Source organism: Vipera ursinii, assembly GCF_947247035.1.
Source record: "Vipera ursinii genome assembly, chromosome: 2".
NCBI classification, from domain to species: Eukaryota; Metazoa; Chordata; class Lepidosauria; order Squamata; family Viperidae; genus Vipera; species Vipera ursinii.
In genome coordinates, this window is record NC_139513.1 from 160,704,645 (window position 1) to 160,722,137 (window position 17,493).

The 17,493-nt window shown below is 46.9% G+C and overlaps 1 protein-coding gene across 3 annotated transcripts in view; it reads left to right on the forward strand.

Annotated features, from left to right (window-relative positions):
• TNS2 (tensin 2) overlaps positions 1-17,493 on the forward strand; it is a 167,497-nt gene that overhangs the window by 144,954 nt on the left and 5,050 nt on the right. Inside the window, exons 18-27 of one of the 3 annotated variants that reach the window (XM_083356192.1) lie at positions 623-1,882; positions 4,588-4,735; positions 8,135-9,024; positions 9,662-9,748; positions 11,661-11,792; positions 12,471-12,563; positions 13,085-13,162; positions 14,913-14,990; positions 15,563-15,731; positions 16,196-16,264. In XM_083356192.1, coding sequence (XP_083212318.1) covers positions 623-1,882; positions 4,588-4,735; positions 8,135-9,024; positions 9,662-9,748; positions 11,661-11,792; positions 12,471-12,563; positions 13,085-13,162; positions 14,913-14,990; positions 15,563-15,731; positions 16,196-16,264 — 3,004 coding nt within the window. Of the gene's footprint in view, positions 1-622; positions 1,883-4,587; positions 4,736-8,131; positions 9,025-9,661; positions 9,749-11,660; positions 11,793-12,470; positions 12,564-13,084; positions 13,163-14,912; positions 14,991-15,562; positions 15,732-16,195; positions 16,265-17,493 lie in introns of all 3 variants that reach the window. The other 2 variants (XM_083356193.1, XM_083356194.1) reach the window with 2 other exon arrangements.

The following is a 17,493-nucleotide window of genomic DNA, read 5'->3' on the forward strand; positions in this document are numbered from 1 at the left end:
GTTGGAAGGGACCTTGGAGGTCATCTAGTCCAACCCCCTGCTCAGGCAGGAAACCCTATACCATTTCAGACAAATGGCTGTCCAGTCTCTTCTTAAAAACTTCCAGTGTTGGAGCATTCACAGATTCTGGAGGCAGGTTGTTCCACTGATTAATTGTTGTAACTGTCAGGAAGTTTCTCCTTAGTTCTAGGTTGCTTCTCTCCTTGATCAGTTTCCATCCGTTGCTTCTTGTCCTGCCTTCAGGTGCTTTGGAGAACAGCTTGACTATCTCTTCTTTGTGGCAGCCCCTGAGATATTGGAAGACTGCTATCATGTCCCCCCTGGTCCTTCTCTTTGTTAAACTAGACATACCCAATTCCAGCAGCCGTTCCCTATATGTTTTAGTCTCCAGTCCCCCGATCATCTTTGTTGCTCTTCTCTGTACTCTTTCTAGAGTCTCAACATTTGGGGGGGGGGAACATCTGGTTTAGAGGATGGTTTTCACCGTAAATATTCCAAGCGTAAACATCTAAACCTTTGAACTTATGAGCTGCTCAGTGTGGAAGTTCCAGACCACATGTAGGCAGTAAATGTTTAGTTCTCCTCCAACCCTCTGACCTGGTTCCTCGCTTTTCCTTTGCAGATGTCTTACACACACGGGGGCCTCTGGACGGAAGCCTGTATGCCCGGGTCAAGAAGAAAAGTGAGCTGAGTCACCTCTCCTCTAGTAATGGCAGTCCGGGAAGCCTAGAGTCTCCTCCACAGCAGGGTGGGCGTCTCCTGTCCATCAGCAGTGATTCAGGACACTCATCTATGTTAACGGAGAAGGCGGAAGACAACACGCCGCCCTCCAGGCCTCAGCCCACACCAGCTGAGAAGGAAGAGTTGGATCGGCTCTTGGGAGGATTTGGCGTCCAGCCTCAGCAGCCAAGCGAAGGCTCTTGCTCTCATTCAGTTTCCCCTTCTGCAACTAAAGAGAGGGAAACGGCCATCTTAGAGGATGAACTCTCCGACATAGGCCAACCAGGCAGCTCTTTCTCCTATCAGCCTCAGCGTTCTGGCCTGGCACGCCATTGTTCTTGTCGTCTGGATTACTGTTCCCACAGTCCCGAGAGACCTCGCAATTTGTCCTATTATAGGCCGGAAAGTGTTTTGGAACGGCGGCAGCCCATCCATAACGGGGGGCACTCGCATCTGCATTCTGAGGGGTATGAGGAGAAACGACGTGCCTTTCGTTCTCTTTCAGAGGGCCTACAGCCCCACGCCTACCCTTATGGCCACGAGCTGCTGCCTCCTCACAGTCCTGGCCGGCGGGAGCACAATGAGCTGCTTATCTTGGAGGACCAGCCTACATTTTTATGCCCGTGCCAAGATTGCCAAGAAACAGCACGGGAAGAATCAAGACTGCCCGTGGCTTCCTTCTACAACTTACACCTGGATCAGGAGCCGGACTTCTGGGGGCTAGACAGGCCGCCTTTGCTTCATCATCCCTTGCACCGGAGTGGGCAGCCAATGCCCATTCTAATGCCAACTGGCTATGGGCACCATCCCATGCCCCACGGGCAGCATCATCAGGCTTTTAACTTTGAGCCCAATGTGATGGCCGCTCATTTAGGCCACGGGTATCCAGCCCACCAGAGGCCCAAAGTAACCGAAGATAACGGAGAGGCATTTGCTTATCCTCGCTATAGCTCAGCCTATCATCCAGTTCCACCATATACCTGTGGCAGAGCCCCAGTGAAGCCCTGCCTTTCCCCCTACACCTCGGGGTACTTGGGGTCTCCTCACTCGGGCTCCATTTCTCCAGCCAGCCCGCCGTATCCACCGTCCCGGAAGCATGGATATGAACTCCCGGAGGGCAACGATGGATACTTACTACCACCATCCACAGAACAATCGTGTGGTGAGTGACAGGAGTACAGTTGTTCCTTCTCCAAGCCAGGAGAAAGAGACAAGACAAGAGGGGATCCTTTTTCTGACATGATCAGTAATAATATATTTTTTTAAACAATAGAAAAAAGGGCCAGTAATAGTAATATTTGGGACTAGAAAAAGAGCATTGGGAAAAAACAGCAGGACCAGTCCTTAGTATAGACCAGGGGTAGGCAACCTTGGCTCTTTTATGACTCGTGGACTTCAACTCCCAGAATTCCTGAGCCAGCACGGCTTAGCATGGAAACTCTCCATTTCTCCTCAGCATGGTTGGCTCAGGAATTCTGGGAGTTGAAGTCCATGAGTCATAAAAGAGCCAAGGTTGCCTACCCTTATAGACAGTCCTTGGCTTACGACTGTAATGGGGCCGGCCCATCATGGTTGTAAGTCATGACATTTGTAAAACAGGTCAGTCACATGATCGATCAATTTTATGATCTTTTTTGGGTGATTGTTAAGCTAATACAACAATCGTAAAGTGGCCACCATGGACATTAAGTGACTCCCACGATTGTTAAGCAAGCCAGCGGTTTGCTGTGGGCGCAGTTTTGCTGAAAACTGGAAGCAAAGGCTAGTTTTCAACAAAATCCTGGTAACTGCAAGTTGTTGCAAACAGCCATAAATATGGCTATGTTATTGTGGAGGCGGGGGGGGGGCGGAGGGGCAATCATTGGAACTTCAAATTTGGGTTATAAGTGGTCCTAAGTCTAGACTGGTCGCTAAGCATTCGGTTGCAAGTCAAGGTCACTCAGGCTGAGGTCATGTAAGTCAAGGTCATTCAGTTGTAAGTCAAGGTGACCAGGCTGAGAAAGAGCCCTTAGTGTTCTCTGACCTTGGCTGTTTTCTTGCAAACATTTCATTACATATCATCAGTAGGAGGGAGAGCGGGATCTGCTTGTCCTTCCAGTCTGGGTGGTGTTTCAGCTTCCTCCTTGCTGGTTCCTTGGTTATAATACTGCTTCTTTCCTATATTTCAGCGAACCTTGAACTGGACAGACCCCCCCAGTGAATTTCCCTGCTCCTGGCCCTAAGCCAGTGATGGCAAACCTTTTAGAGACCGAGTGCCCAAACTGCAACCCAAAACCCACTTACGTATTGTTGGATGCCGGGTGGGCGTGGCCCATTGGGTGGGTGTGGCTGCAGTGGTAAGGGCAGACTGGGTGGGACTAAAAAGTTCAACCAATCAATTCCAACTTTGCGAGATCCTTTTTTTTTCCCCACGAGAAGTTGAAATTGATTGATTGAACCTTTTTTTTTTTTTTTGCACACGGCGGCCGAGGCCTGAAGCGAAAAGGTTTTATAAAACCCAGCTGAAGGCCTAGGACTGGGGTGACGGCACGCGTGCCCACAGAGAGGGCTCTGCGTGCCACCAGGGCCCTAAGCAATACAATAAATCCAGATCATTCTGTGCAGGCTTCTTTTATTTACATGAACCCATTGGCAGCAAAACTGAGCTTTTCTCAGCACAGATTTTGAAGGAATAAATGTAATCTTTTTCTTTTTTTTAATATTTACCCCAAACATTTACCTTTTTTGAGTATTACTCTGCTAATGCTATGTGCGTTGCAACAACTACATTACCATAAGCTCATGCATAACATCCGTTAAAAGTAATCCAGTGTAATGTATTCAGAGAATTCTGTTCGGAGATTGGGGTCTTCACTTCAAAAAACTTCAATTCCTAGGATCGTCTGAGGGGCTAGGCATAACCTGCTAAGCTGGTATTTTTGATCTGTATCTCATTTATAGCCTACTTTCCTTCAAAACTAGGAGCTCAGGGAAACATCTACCAACTCACCTCTTCCTTTCTCTTTTATCTTCTTAGCAGTCCCTGAGGTAGATTCTGTTGAATAGGACCAGACAGTCCAAAGTCACCCAATTAGTTTCATAGTCGAGTGAGGATTTGCACTTGGGTTTTCCCCAATCCATCATCACAATCCATTGTGAAGAGGGCCTTAGTACGAGCGGAGGAGGCCGCAAAGGTGCAGGCAGACAAGAAAAGGACACCCCAAAAACCTTTTTGGGTGGAGGACATGGTATATTTGTCAACCATGTACCTCCGCTTGTGGTTGCCATGCAAAAAGCTGGGACCGAAATACCTAGGGCCATTCCGTATCACAAAGATCATCAACCCAGTAGCCGTTCGGCTACAGCTACCCTGGTTCCTGGGGAAGATACCTCCAGTCTTCCATTCCAGCCTGCTGAAATCGGTAGAGGGGACCCCCTTGAGGCCCCCCTCCCTCTCTCTCTCTCTCTCTCTCTCTCTCTCTCTCTCCCTCCCTCCCTCCCTCCCCCTCTCCCTCTCCCTCTCCCGCTCCCTCTCCCTCTCCCTCTCCCTCTCCCTCTCTCCCTCTCTCCCTCTCTTTTTTTTAATGCAGAGTGTCCCAAACTAGCTGTCTGGCTTTGCTGTTCGTTAGGGTTTTTCCTTGGGAAGTAGAAGAATTGAGGAACGGTAGTTTTCCAAGAGGAACAGTAGTTTTCCAGACGGAGCTTTTAGCAGCCACTGTTGATCTATTTTGGGAATAACTCAGCGACATTGAGAAAGTCCAGACATTCTCCAGCCTGGCGTTAAAGGCACGCTCGGTGCAAAGCCCCAGAATCGGGACTGAGTTCCTATGAAGTTATTTGTCTCTTTCCTGACTGTCTTGTGCATCTCTTCCTTTCCTTTTCCCTCAGAGCTTCAAGACTGCAGGGAGGGCATCCCCTGGCAAGACCTGCCCACCTCGTTACAACATCATCGGCAGGAGGTCCGAGCTGCTTGTACAGATGAGCCTACCTCTCCCATGCCTGTGCACACCAGCAGTCCTGTATTCAACAACAACAGGTATCTTCACGTCTGAGTGCACTGAGCCTTCCTAGACATTTGTTATCTATAGTGACACAAGTTAGAGTCAGACTCTGAGTTTATGCTTGAATCTGTGCTTGCAATGCGGTGCTATTCTGGAAAATCAGTTCCTTGGAGCTCGTAAGGCTTCCTTGGGGGACAGGACAATAATACTCCTTGAACTATGGTCCAAGGTAGAGATTTCCTACAACACACAACCAGATTAAATATTGGCTGTGGATAGCCAAGAAAAGAAACAAATGGATCAACGGCAAGTTAACCCAGAGTTCTCACTTGAAGTGCAAAGGGCTGGTCTCAGACTGTTACATTTTGAACATATTATCTAAAGACCTAGCTCAGTGATGGCGAACCTTTTAGAGACCGAGTGCCCAAACCACAACCCAAAACCCACTTATTTATTGCAAAGTGCCAGGGGCGCATCAGCATTGTGGTGCCTTGGGGGCGGGGCAGGGAGGCGCTTCTAAGTGCCGCCTCTGGCACGCAAAAACCAGGGGCGCAAAAATGGGCCACCGTGCTGCAAGGCGCTGATACAAGGTGCTGCACCACACAAGAACGGGACAGGGCTAGTGAGTATCATGCAGGCACTAACCCTGCCCCATTTGCAGCACGCGCATGCTCGTGGCCCCGTGCACACATACATGCAAAATGCTTCCCCCTCCCTTTTCTTCCAGTCCACCAATCGACAGTGGTTGGTGACCTCTGCTCTACCACCTCTACTTGAGCTTGCTGGTTGGCCGCTTCGCCTCCTTTGTGCTGGATGGGGCTCCTGCTCTGGGTGGCGGTGGCGGCCTGATGGACCTGCTGCTGCCAGCAGTGGTGCGCGTGCCAACAGAGAGGGCTCTGAGTGCCACCTCTGGCACGTGTGCCATAGGTTGGCCACCACTGACCTAGCTCTTTTCAGAAATCTGTTATACTGGGAAAGGTAGAACTGAAGAGACGAGGACAACCAGCCACAAAGGAGTGGAATTCAATTACAGTAGCAATAGGTTGCATCACACGTCAGAAGCACCAAGGTGCTTCTGGGTTGAAAGGATTCACTGGTGACATCACTGTTGCCTGGGAGATGCCCCCTTAGGGGCTCCTTTCAAGAGCTGGAGTGAAGGACAGCAGCTCATCCCACCCCACAGCACCACATGGGTCTTAAAGGCGGGCTTGCTAACCTCCAACCCAGCATCCTAACCACGTGAGCCACGGCGCTCCAGTAGCAATAGGTGTGTTATTGGAAGACTTGAAGGACCAAACTGGGGACAGATCATCCTGAAGTATGTTTCTCTAGATGGCCGCTAGAAGTTGACACTGACTTGACAGTATGGTTCATAATTAATCTGAGACAACGCTGTCAAGGCTAGTAACCACAAATAGGTTTGTGATGTTTTCCCAGTCTTAATGCCTTTCAGATGGCTGGATGAACTCACCATGTTCCCTAATTACTGTTGCCATGGCAGTATTCCTGGTATCCTAGGAATTAAAGCCACCCAGGTGGAATATGTTGCAGAAGGCGGCTTGTCAGTTGGTGCTGTAATAGTATGTGGGAATGGCCTTGGGAGACAAGGGGAAGAAATACTGCCTAGGCCTAGGGAATCTAGAAAGGAACCTCTCTAATTGGACAGGTGATAGAAAAGAGACAACAGGAGACATGATTTCAGACTTGCAGGATGGATGCCAGACTCCCAAATAGACCAGAAAGGAAATGCAACATGAACTAATTTTACTTTATTTGAAGACTACTATCAACTATCTGACTAGCAATCTCAAAATCAAGGAATCTTCAAGGCTTTGAAATGCTATAAAAGATAAAACTTTATTGAATACACATCTTGGAACTGAAGAAGCAAAACCAGCTCTGGTTTTCCCATGCAAAAATCTGCCTAGTTAACAATAGCATCCCATAACCCCCACCCATTAAGTGTTCACATTGCCCAATCATACTTCTTTGATTTGTTATGAGAACGGTCCACTTCTCTGTCAGACATCTGCGTTAGTGACCTTGGCTCTCATGGTCCGTGGACAGCTTCTTAGACTCCTGTTTCCTTCTCATGCTTCTTACCCCTCCCCCCTGTTTCTGTGGCAAGTTGAGTAGTGATAGAAGTTAGCAGGCATCTTAGCAATTCAGCCTTGACAGCTACATTAACAGAATGTTACAATGATAATTGTTTCAGTCAAATGTATTTGATGTAAACGAGTGGAACAGCTTGCCTCCAGACGTTGTGGGTACTCCATTATGGAGGTTTTTAAGAAGAGACTGGACAGCCATTTGTCTGAAATGGTATAGAGGATCCTTCTTGGGTAGATGTTGGACTGGTGAACCTGCAGCATCCCTTCCAACTCTATTATTCTGTTCTGTTATTCTTCCTATGATCAAGTGTATCTATCCCATCAAGCCCCCCAAAAAGTCCAGAATGACCTCCAAGGTCCCTTCGTAACACTATGTTCTATGTTCTAAATTAAAGTGGACCCCTCCCCCATCCCATAACATCTGCATTCTTCTGTATTTGCAGAACTTGCCAAGAAATCAAAGCTCTCTCTTTTGCTTGTAAACCTTGACTGAGAATACATAACCCACCTTGATTATGACATGGCTGAAGGATATTAAGAAATAATTAATATGCATGACTTTGAAGAACCTACACAACAATTTTGTTAGAAGTCTTTTTACTATACTTTCGATGGTGGTCGTCGCTGGTTGTTTGAAATGCAAATTTGTAAGAAGTCTTGAAATCTCCCTTTAGGTCAGACGTCCCCACCTTTTGAGCACCAGGGACAGGTTCCGTGGAGAGAGGTTTTTCTGTGGACCAGAGGGGGCGTTGTTTCATGTACTGCCTGCGTCCCACGGATGGGGCTTTGCTTGTTTGCACAGACCGGTTTCTGGCATGCCGCGGCCCAGTACTGGTCCACGGACTGGGGGTTGGGAACCCCTGCTTTAGATGACAAGCTAGGAAACTTCTAAAAAGCTGGGAATTGTGGCCAGTTAGTCTAAATAAGCAAATTCATGGAGTAGTAACATTTGTTTACCTATGGCTACCTTTTATTTTTTGTTCTTTTTCACACGTAGTATTTCTGTTTTGGGATCTGCGCTGTTGGAATTGAAAGGATGCATTCCACCACAATCCCAGATATTTTCTCCTCTGCCCATTAGACATAGCTGCAAATCTTTATAGAACTAGAATTGTGTTAAGTTTATTGGGGGCAAAAAAAAATCAGGCCGAGAGAGGGAGCGCCTTCTCCGACGAACATATTTTACTAAAGAGCAGAAGCTTTTGAGAGCTACAACTCCCTTCATCGGATGCAACTTTTCATCCTCTGCATACGTCAGATGCTCCCCGACTCCTCCTGATTGCCTGCTCAACTTTACTGATGTTATGCTTGTTGTCCTTGCAGCCCTGGATCCCGCAAGCTCTGCCACAAGACTGCCAGCCCTCTGGAGAACATGCTCCAATCAAACCTTGAGGAGCAATCCTCTCCTGGATACAAAAGAGCCCCTGAGAGAATGTCCTCATCAGGGAACCCACCCCAAATCTTATCCCCAATGCAGGCTTTCGTGCACTTCCCTGCCTTCAGGCCACAAGCTAATGGAGCCCCCCTGAGGCCGGGCCTCCAGGCGCCACAGCCGTGTTCTCGCAATTACTGTGCTTCTGGTTCGCCACACGTGCCTCCTTCAGCCCCAGCCAAGCACTCTCCCTTCCTGGAAGGGCAGCAGCATCAAAACGGCTCCGATGCCTGCAGCCTTAGTGCTGCAGTGTTGCTGCCCCATGAGTTGTCACCTCAAGAGGCTGCGGGGCATCAGCCAGGCCCTGTCGTGGAGAGACAGCCCCAGAGGCTCACGCCCAAGGCTCCCTACCCCAGCCAGCCCTCTCCTGGCTGCAGGACAGTCTCTGGTGCTCCAGCCTCGCCTACAACTCCGGCCATGTATAACGGGAGGTTGCCGAGTGAGCGAGATGAACTCGACATAAAGGGCCTTCCCCACGGTCCCATCCCCAGCCCCTCTCTTGGGCCCTGCACACTCAGCATCCAGCCCCCGGCACTCGGCTGCGGCATTGCTGACATGCAGGGCTCACCGACTCCAGCCTTCCCCATTGCAACAGCCTACTACACAAGCATGGAAGGTAATCCTGGCAGCCGGGAGCCTCAGCAGCCTCCGCTGCCTGAGAAACATCACCTGCTGCCCACCAGGACTTTGGAGAGGAACTCACCACCCGGGCGTAGCCCAGGCTCTGCTCACCATGTCACCTTTGCCCCTGGGCTGCCTGATGGCGGTGCAGCTGGCCCAGGTAATGTTCTCCAAGTAGGTGCTTGCGGTGCAGAGGGTGGAGGACGACTTAGCTGTTGCCTTCAGGCCTTCACTTTTATACTTTGAGTCTGCTTTCCTAGTGCCTTTCTGTTGGCTCAGAGCCTTAATTCAGTCCTTTCTCCTTGGCTGTTTCAACTCTGTTGCTTCAGATGCTTGATAGAAACGTTCCTGCGATTGATCCCTCTCTCTCTCTCTCTCTTCTCTGTCTCCTCCCTCCCCCCCCAATGGCAGATCTTGAAAAGCAAAGTAGGGTCAGATTCAGTTACCACTTGGGTGGGTGACCACCAGGAAATCCTAGGTTATACTTTAAACTCAGAAGTCAAAGAAATTATTCTAGAGGATAGCAGTATGTCACTTCCATGCCTGCTACAAAGTACATGGGTAGATGTGTCAGTAAATAGCAGGATTCAAGCTGACTCAAAGAAGAGCTATTATTTTACAGTCCCGTAAAATTACAATTTAATTATGTAAGCAAAACATTTCTAGCCCACTGTTCCATTAGCCATCTAGCCCTCGCTAGCCTTCAGTAGCAAATATGATCGTGGATGTTCTAAGTCTATGAAGCCTTTATGCTTGCCTGCATTTTGCAGAGGAAACTTCTGTTCTGCTTCTTTCAGATCTCCAGCAAGAGAACCCAGTTAGCGTCAAATTTGTCCAAGACACATCAAAGTTCTGGTACAAGCCCCACTTGTCTCGGGACCAAGGTATGCAACTCCCAAACAGTTTTGGCTGCTTTGTCGGTGATTTAACACTGTCAGTATTTGACATTTTCTTTCTAGGGCAGGAATAGTTCTTGACTTGGAGCAGCCAATCCCACATGCTTATACGCAGCCCGCCTCCATTTCCCTGTACAGAATGTTCCTGTTTTTTTAAAAAAGCACCATGGTCCAAGTTGGTGACCCCACTCCATGTGTTGCGCTGGTTGCAGATTTATAGGCAAGATGCAGTTTGCCTCCTGCAGTTCCAGTGGAAACATGCTTTTTGCTTCCTTCACCTTAAGTCCCCCTTCCTTGCTAGTCTCCCATGTGCTGGATGGATCAGAGTGCAGGGAATATTGCTAGGTCTACAACTGGCTCAGTTGGTTCTTCGGCGATCACTGTTAAGAGCTGCTGTTTGTTATCCATGTAAGCAGTCGTTGCCTAAAGCAGGGGACCCCAATCCCCGCTCTATGGACTGGCACCGGGCCGTGGCAGGCCAGAAACCGGTCCATGCAAGCAAGCGAAGCCCCATCTGCAGGATGCAGGCAGCACGCAAAATCATAACCCCTCCAGTCCTCGAAAAAAATCTCTCTCCGTGGAACCGTCCCTGGTGCCCAAAAGGTTGGGGACCTCTGGCCTAAAGCCCTACCAGCTGATCTGTGCCAGTTAACTGAGAATGCAACCACTCTTCTTCACTCCACCATTCTGGATGGACCAATACAGTAAGAATGGTATTGCGTATAGATGATGGATGTTAACCATGCACACATACTGTATTCTATCAGCTTCGTGCCTCCATCTGTTCTGCACACAAACTCTTCTCTTTCTTCCTCTCAGTCAAACCTTCCTCCAGTGTGTCACAGGGCTTGTGTGTAAGAATCTGAACCGCAAAGAGAAAGCCAGGCAACTATACAGTTTATCTGTTTCTTCCCCATTGCATGACTCTTCCATGCGCCTGTAGTTTTCAGTAAAACACTGCTAAGGCTGTTGGGCTTTTGCCTCGCAGCAGCATGAAAGTTTTCATTTTTGTCGGGCGATCTGATAAGACAAGATAAGACAACTGGCCATCTCAGTGCTGCTTCCAATTTCACCATCGTTCCCATTTTCTCATTTTTCGCAGCCGTCATCCTCTCATTTTTCCCCTGCCTCTTTAATGTCATGTTGCCGGCATCCTTTTTTCATAGGTCCCATTAGCATAACTCCATATTCTCCTCTGGCACCGCATAATATAATGTCACAAGCAGCTTCCATATTTACATCTACTTTCCATTTATTTTGTAGGAAGATTAGATTATCATCTAATACAGAGGTCCTCAACCTCTTGGGCACCAGGGACCGGTTTTGTGGAGAGAGGTTTTGGGGTGGGGGGGCGTGGTTTTGTGTGCTGCCTGCATCCCATGGATGGGGCTTTGCTTGTTTGTGCGGATCAGTTGCTGGCATGCTGCGGCCCACAGACCAGGGGTTGGGGACCCCTGATCTAATACTTCTTTTTTTTTTTTTTAAAAAAAGGACTCATTGTTTCTCTTGCTATTGCCATTCTACATTTACTCTTACTTACTTCCTTTTCTTTTATGTCCATTTCCTCCCTCCCCCCCCCCCGACTTCTTATCACCCTTGTATGTTTGATTCATTCTCTGTTATCATAAACAAATCAATTGTGCTTTAAAAATTCGAGGAGTGTTCATGTTCTGCAGCTACTTAATTTTAATGTAATAGGTTTACTTTTCATACTGGCCTTGCCAGATTTTTGTTGAATGGCTCCTGACACCGCACCAGGGCCAGACGTAGCCCTCAGCCCAAGGACTGCTATGTTTAAGATAGTTTTTCATCCAGCTCTAACAGAACTTTACCTTTCTGTATGCCAATCACTGGCATCTTTTTTTATTTATTTCTCTATTTCTTTCCTCTTTCTGAGCAGCCATTGCTGTCCTGAAGGACAAGGAACCTGGCACTTTCCTCATTCGGGACAGTAACTCCTTCCAGGGGGCCTATGGTTTGGCTTTGAAAGTGGCAACACCTCCACCCAACAGCATCAACCATTCCACCAAAGGTAAGGGGGCAAAACACTCTCCAGCATCTCTCCGCATCAGCCTTCAAAAAAGAAATAACTCAGCTGCTTAGAGCTGAGTAGTCTGTAGCCCTCTAGATATCTGGGCAACTTAACACCTTCTGCTACCACTCATTGTAGGCCTGCCTAGCTGGGGTTGCCTGGAGTTGTGGTTCAGCAACCTCTGAAGCCAAACTAGGACTTAGAACAATATTACTACCTTCCAATAATTTAGAACAATACGATGACCACCTTTCATAAAATCATCAGTCCTCTTAGTAGTTTATTGTCAGCTACACCTACTGAGATGCTAGCTTTGAGAAATGCATTGGAGAACTCTAACAGTAAATACTATCAACTAGGATGAAAGCAACCTGGAATTAAGGAGAAACTTGTTAATAGTGAGGACAATTAAACAGCGTTAATTGTGGGTGCTTCATCACTGGAGGTTTTAAAGAAGAGACTGGTTAGTCACTTGTCTGACATGGTATAGGGTCTCCTGCTTCAGCAGGAGGTTGGACTAGAAGACCTCCAAAGTCCCTTCCAGCTCTATTCTGATTCCGATTCTCCGCAAAAAGTGCCCTGCCAGCATCAGGATGAACTCCATTTTAGCCTCTTCTTCGGGAGCAGGCTGGGAGAAAGAGAACAGCCATCACTAACTGATGCCTTTCCCTATCTTAGGAGACCCTGCGGAGCAACTGGTGCGCCATTTCTTGATCGAGACAGGACCCAAAGGGGTGAAGATCAAGGGTTGTAACAATGAACCCCATTTTGGTAGGTAACACTGGGGCTGGACCTTAAATGGAAAAGATTCTAGTATGAGGGTTGTGCAGGATTAGACTAATGTCCAGCCCTCAGCCTATTCTGAAAAATGGTCAGTTCAGATTTATGATATGAGCAATCTGTGTCTATGTTTAGCCTGGCAACCTCCTGGCTTGGAAAGGGAGGGAAGAGTGTGGAGGGAAATAGGAGATGTCAGAGAAATAATGGCTTGTTGCACCCGTTTGTGGTTTAATGCCACCCACCAGTAACATCAGCCCCACCCAATTATAAAGCCCAATTATAATCAAGTATAGCCCTTGTTTAAAATAGCATAGCTCCCACCCTGGGAGCATCTTCTGAGCAAATGAGTGACTCTTTTGGGAGGTTCCTTATAAATTAGAATCCTTAGCATAGAAAGCTGATCACCAGGCTGGGTTAAGGGTGCTGTGTTGAGGGATGAATGATTAGGAAGACAGTATGGGAGACAAACCCTTGACTCAACATGATTTTTGTTGTTGTTTTTCCTTTTACAGGCAGCCTGCCAGCATTGGTCTCCCAGCACTCCATCACCCCACTCTCGTTGCCTTGCCAACTCCGCATCCCAAGCAAAGGTAGGCGGATAGGAAGTTGCTCAGAACCCAGAGACTGGGAAGAGATGGAGGCAGATGAAATTAGTGGAAATAAATGCTAAAAGAAGAAAATACATGTGTTGGGGATCAGCCTCCCCCTTCAAGGTCCAACACAGTGGTCCCCAAGGTAGCACTGGAACATCCATGTGCCCCCGCAGCCTCCCTCCTTGATGCCTCCAGATTTTTTGCTCCATCTCCCTTGGACTGTACATTACACCAAGGGACTTTTAATTTTTTAAAAATGGGAATCTGGTGTGTTGCGAAGGAAAATGCCAGCCGCCAACATATTTATTTCCAAGAATGCCTCTGAGCAATTAATAGGACCCACAAATATTCTTAGAAAATAAAATGATGGATGGCATTGCACAGCCTTGTGCAATGTTTACAAGTGTTCCTATTTACATAGAAAAAGGACAAATGTAAACAGGGGTTGTGTGGAGTCCTGTGTGGATGCCTGGGATGAGACGGCAAATAACGTTCAGGAAAATTGATGTTTTGTAATTGGTTAGATTCCTAGAATGACCATTTTGTAAAAAGCAAATCTTCTCCACAATCATCTTGCAGGATAACCCACTGCTTGTAATCCCTAATGTGTCCACAGCCCAAAATGATTGGGGACTCTCTGTTCTAACAGCAAATGAAAATGAGTGAGGCAAGACACAAGGGCCAACTGCCCAGCCAGTGTAGTTCTTCCCCTTCTTGCTCTCCAGAGTAATACTGTTTAGTGACTTATAGAGCTGTAGTGGCGCAGTGATTAGAATGCGGCACTGTAGGCTAACTCACTGCCCACTGCCAGGAGTTCGATCCCGACAGGCTCAAGGTTGACTCAGCTTTCCATCCTTCCGAGATCAGTAAAATGAGGAGCCAGATTGTTGGGGGGCAATAGGCTGACTCTGTAAACCGCTCAGAGAGGGCTGTAAAGCACTGTGAAGCGGCGTTCTATGTGGGTGCGCCTGCCCTATGGAACCAACTACCCACAGAACTTAGGACTACCCCCGACCTTCGCTCATTTTGCCGGGACCTGAAAACTTGACTCTTCGATCTTTTTGGTCCAGACTGTGGGGTTGTTAATTTAACTGGGTTTTAGATTTACTCTTGGGGCTTGAATTTAATTTATTTGTTTTTAATTTTTTGTATTCATGGTTTTAACTGCCCTGTAAACCGCCCTGAGTCCTACGGGAATAGGGCGGTATACAAATCCAATAAAATAAATAAAATAAATAAATAAATATAAATCTAACTGCTATTGCTATAGGCTACCCTGACAGGCCGATGTGGGTAAAATGTGGCACTCTGAATACTGCTGCAGGACAAGTGCACTAGTCCCAGTCTATATGGTGAAAGATAAGAGCTGCTCAGGGTTGCCATTTACGAAATTCTGAGGAGCCATAGGTTGCTTACCTCTGGACAGAGCTTTTAAATTGGAGCAGCTTTATCATGGAAACCTCATCTAGAAGAAGTCGAGTGAGCAGGGGGACCTATTTTTGCCCAGAGGCCTGCCCAATTCCTAGCCTAGCAAATGGTAATCTCAACAGATGGAAAGTTACTGGGTCGATCGGTATTTTTCAATCTTGGCAACTTTAAGACGTGTGGACTTCAACTCCCAGAATTCCTCAGGCAGCAAGCTGGGAGTTGAAGTCCACATCTCTTATAGTTGCCAAGTTTGAAAGACACTGCTGCAGAGGACGCATATGGTATTACTGCTCCGCATTGTCTGACTTCTGCTTTTCAGATCTCACTGAGGAAAGACCAGAGCTGGCCGTTCCCACCAATATGAGCACTGCTGCTGACTTGCTGAAGCAGGGAGCAGGTAAGCACTGGGGGGGTGGGGGGTGGGGGAGAGAGAAAGGGTAAATGGCTGTGTGAACACTCAAGAGAGACAGCAGTGTTAAAAATATGAATGATGTAGCAGGAATCAATTTTATTCAGGTCAAATTAGGGGGACCTAATTTGTAGGCAGGCAGTAGTACTAATTTACCTCAGGTATTTATTTGATTTCTAACATAATTCTGGAACTTAAGTCATTATTAAAGAAAAGCCACATTCTGTAACGTAAGCAGATCGTGTAAATGTATTTTCCAATGAACTTGCTCGTGCTAGTCGCAAGGGAACAGGCAAAGAGCAATGCTCAGCACTAAGTAAAATTTGGCGGGAAATCTTCTTCAACTCTACCAAGGTAATCCCAGCTGGGGCAGCTGTTGAAGATGGGAAGAGATGCCAGAGCCACTTTGGTACCAATATATGGCAAGCTTTATGGCTATAATAGGACAATTGCCAATGGGGGCATTACTGAGGGATCAGTAATTATTCTGGAAGGCCCTCTTGCTTTTTTTTTTTAAAAAAATCTGGTATTCTTTTCCTCACTATGTTCCCAAATTGCAGCCTGCAGCGTGCTTTACCTGAGCTCTGTGGAAACAGAGTCCCTGACGGGGCCACAGGCTGTGGCGAAGGCGACAACCAGTACCTTGGCTGCTACTCCCCATACTTCGGCCAGTATCGTTCATTTCAAGGTGTCAGCCCAAGGCATCACCCTCACAGACAACCAGAGGAAGTAAGTCTGCCTGCTTCTGCTCCCGGGCACCGTGGTACCCTTCCTTTATGCAGCTGCAAACTCCTTCTTTCATTATCAGCCTTTCAAGGTAGCCCAGGTCAGGAAACAGATACAAGAAATTCTAGAACTCTCCTTTTTTGATACGTGATCTTGAAAGCCTGACATTTCCTATTCCCTTCTTCTTATACCAGAGAGAGTTCATTAAAGTGGACCATTTTTGTGTTTCTTTCTCTCACTTTGTTTTCCTGGATTGAGCTCATGTTATGCTAACGAGCACTGCATCCAGTATCCAAGATCATCTCTGTGCTTCTTACAGATATTTCCTGCTCACATGCCTTGTTCCTTAATTGTCTGGATATCCCTTTCTTGTCTTCCCTCTTCCCATTGCTGGCTTCTGCAAGCCTATGGATGAAGCTGTGGGGTGGTCTTCTCTTGTATTCAGGAAACTTTCTTTCTTCTCATAGGCTGTTTTTCCGGCGTCATTATCCAGTCAACACCGTTACCTTCTGCAGCACGGATCCTCAGGACCGCAGGTAACCCACCATCTTGGTTCTTGTGTAGCTTGCACCCTGCTTTTGTCCATGGAAATCCATGTCAGCCTAGATACTAGGGAATCTATGCTTAGCGGCACAGCACGTATACTATACGCAGAAAGAGCCAGGCTTAAATCTTCTGCAACCCAAGGAAGATGCCTTGCAGAATTGCTAGCAGTCTCAGTAGGCAATAACAAATTTGTTGGACCGATTGCCTGATATCTTGTTAACGCAGCCTGCAATTCAGCGTCACTCCTATAACTCTGCTCAAAGTATGCTGTGATGGTGAACAGGGCTTGGCTTACGAGACCAGGATGTGTGTGGTAGTTTCTACAGTTGTAACCGTGAAGTTGCCTGTCTGGATTGCTCCTGGCCTTTTAAGATGATGTTGGTAAACCGTGGGCTGCGATAAGGGTGTGCCTCATTTCTTGAGGTTCTATGAGTTGGTCCTCTGATTGTTTTCATTTGTACAACCAACTTTTCTCATTTGCACTATGACCATCATTATAAGGTGCATATTGTAAGAAAGGCATGCAGTATTTTATAGTGTAAGGATCCTTGGATGAAAAAGGGCTAGCTTGTGGGATCCTTGTCAATAACATTGTGTTCTTCATATGTAAAGATATGTTGTTGAACATGACTTGCAGCTAAACTGCTATAAGCTCATTGTACTTAGAGGGTTACTTCTACTTTTCAACTTTCTTTCATTTCAAAGTATTGTGCATTATTTAATAAAAGAACCTTGCTTTGATTTTTTTCCCCCGTTTCCTATCTTTGCTGTGACTATAGTTCCAAAAACACAATAGTTGTGCTGCCTCAGTGCCATTAACATAATCTGGAGTTACATTATACCTCCTCCCTTTTAAATAGAGATAGGTACAAAATGAAAGCAAGAGTGCTCTGAAAACACATCTTGCATTTCTATTTTTAAAGTGTATTAAATATTACGAAGTACGTATATACTTCATAAGCTTATGAAGCTATTCAATTCTCAGTTCCTTGAAATATCAGTAGGTGGAGATATTTGAAACGGGAGAAATGTTTAAATCAAGAGAGACACTTAAACTAGGAATGGAGAGCACATTTTCAGCTAATATTGGCTGAAGGACTTGGGATCCCCATTACAAATCCCCATTTCTGATGAACTTCTATTGCTCTAATTACAGAGTATAAATTTTCTTCCTTTTTAGGCAAAGTACAGTGTCCTTCTGTGAAGCAGCACTGCTCCT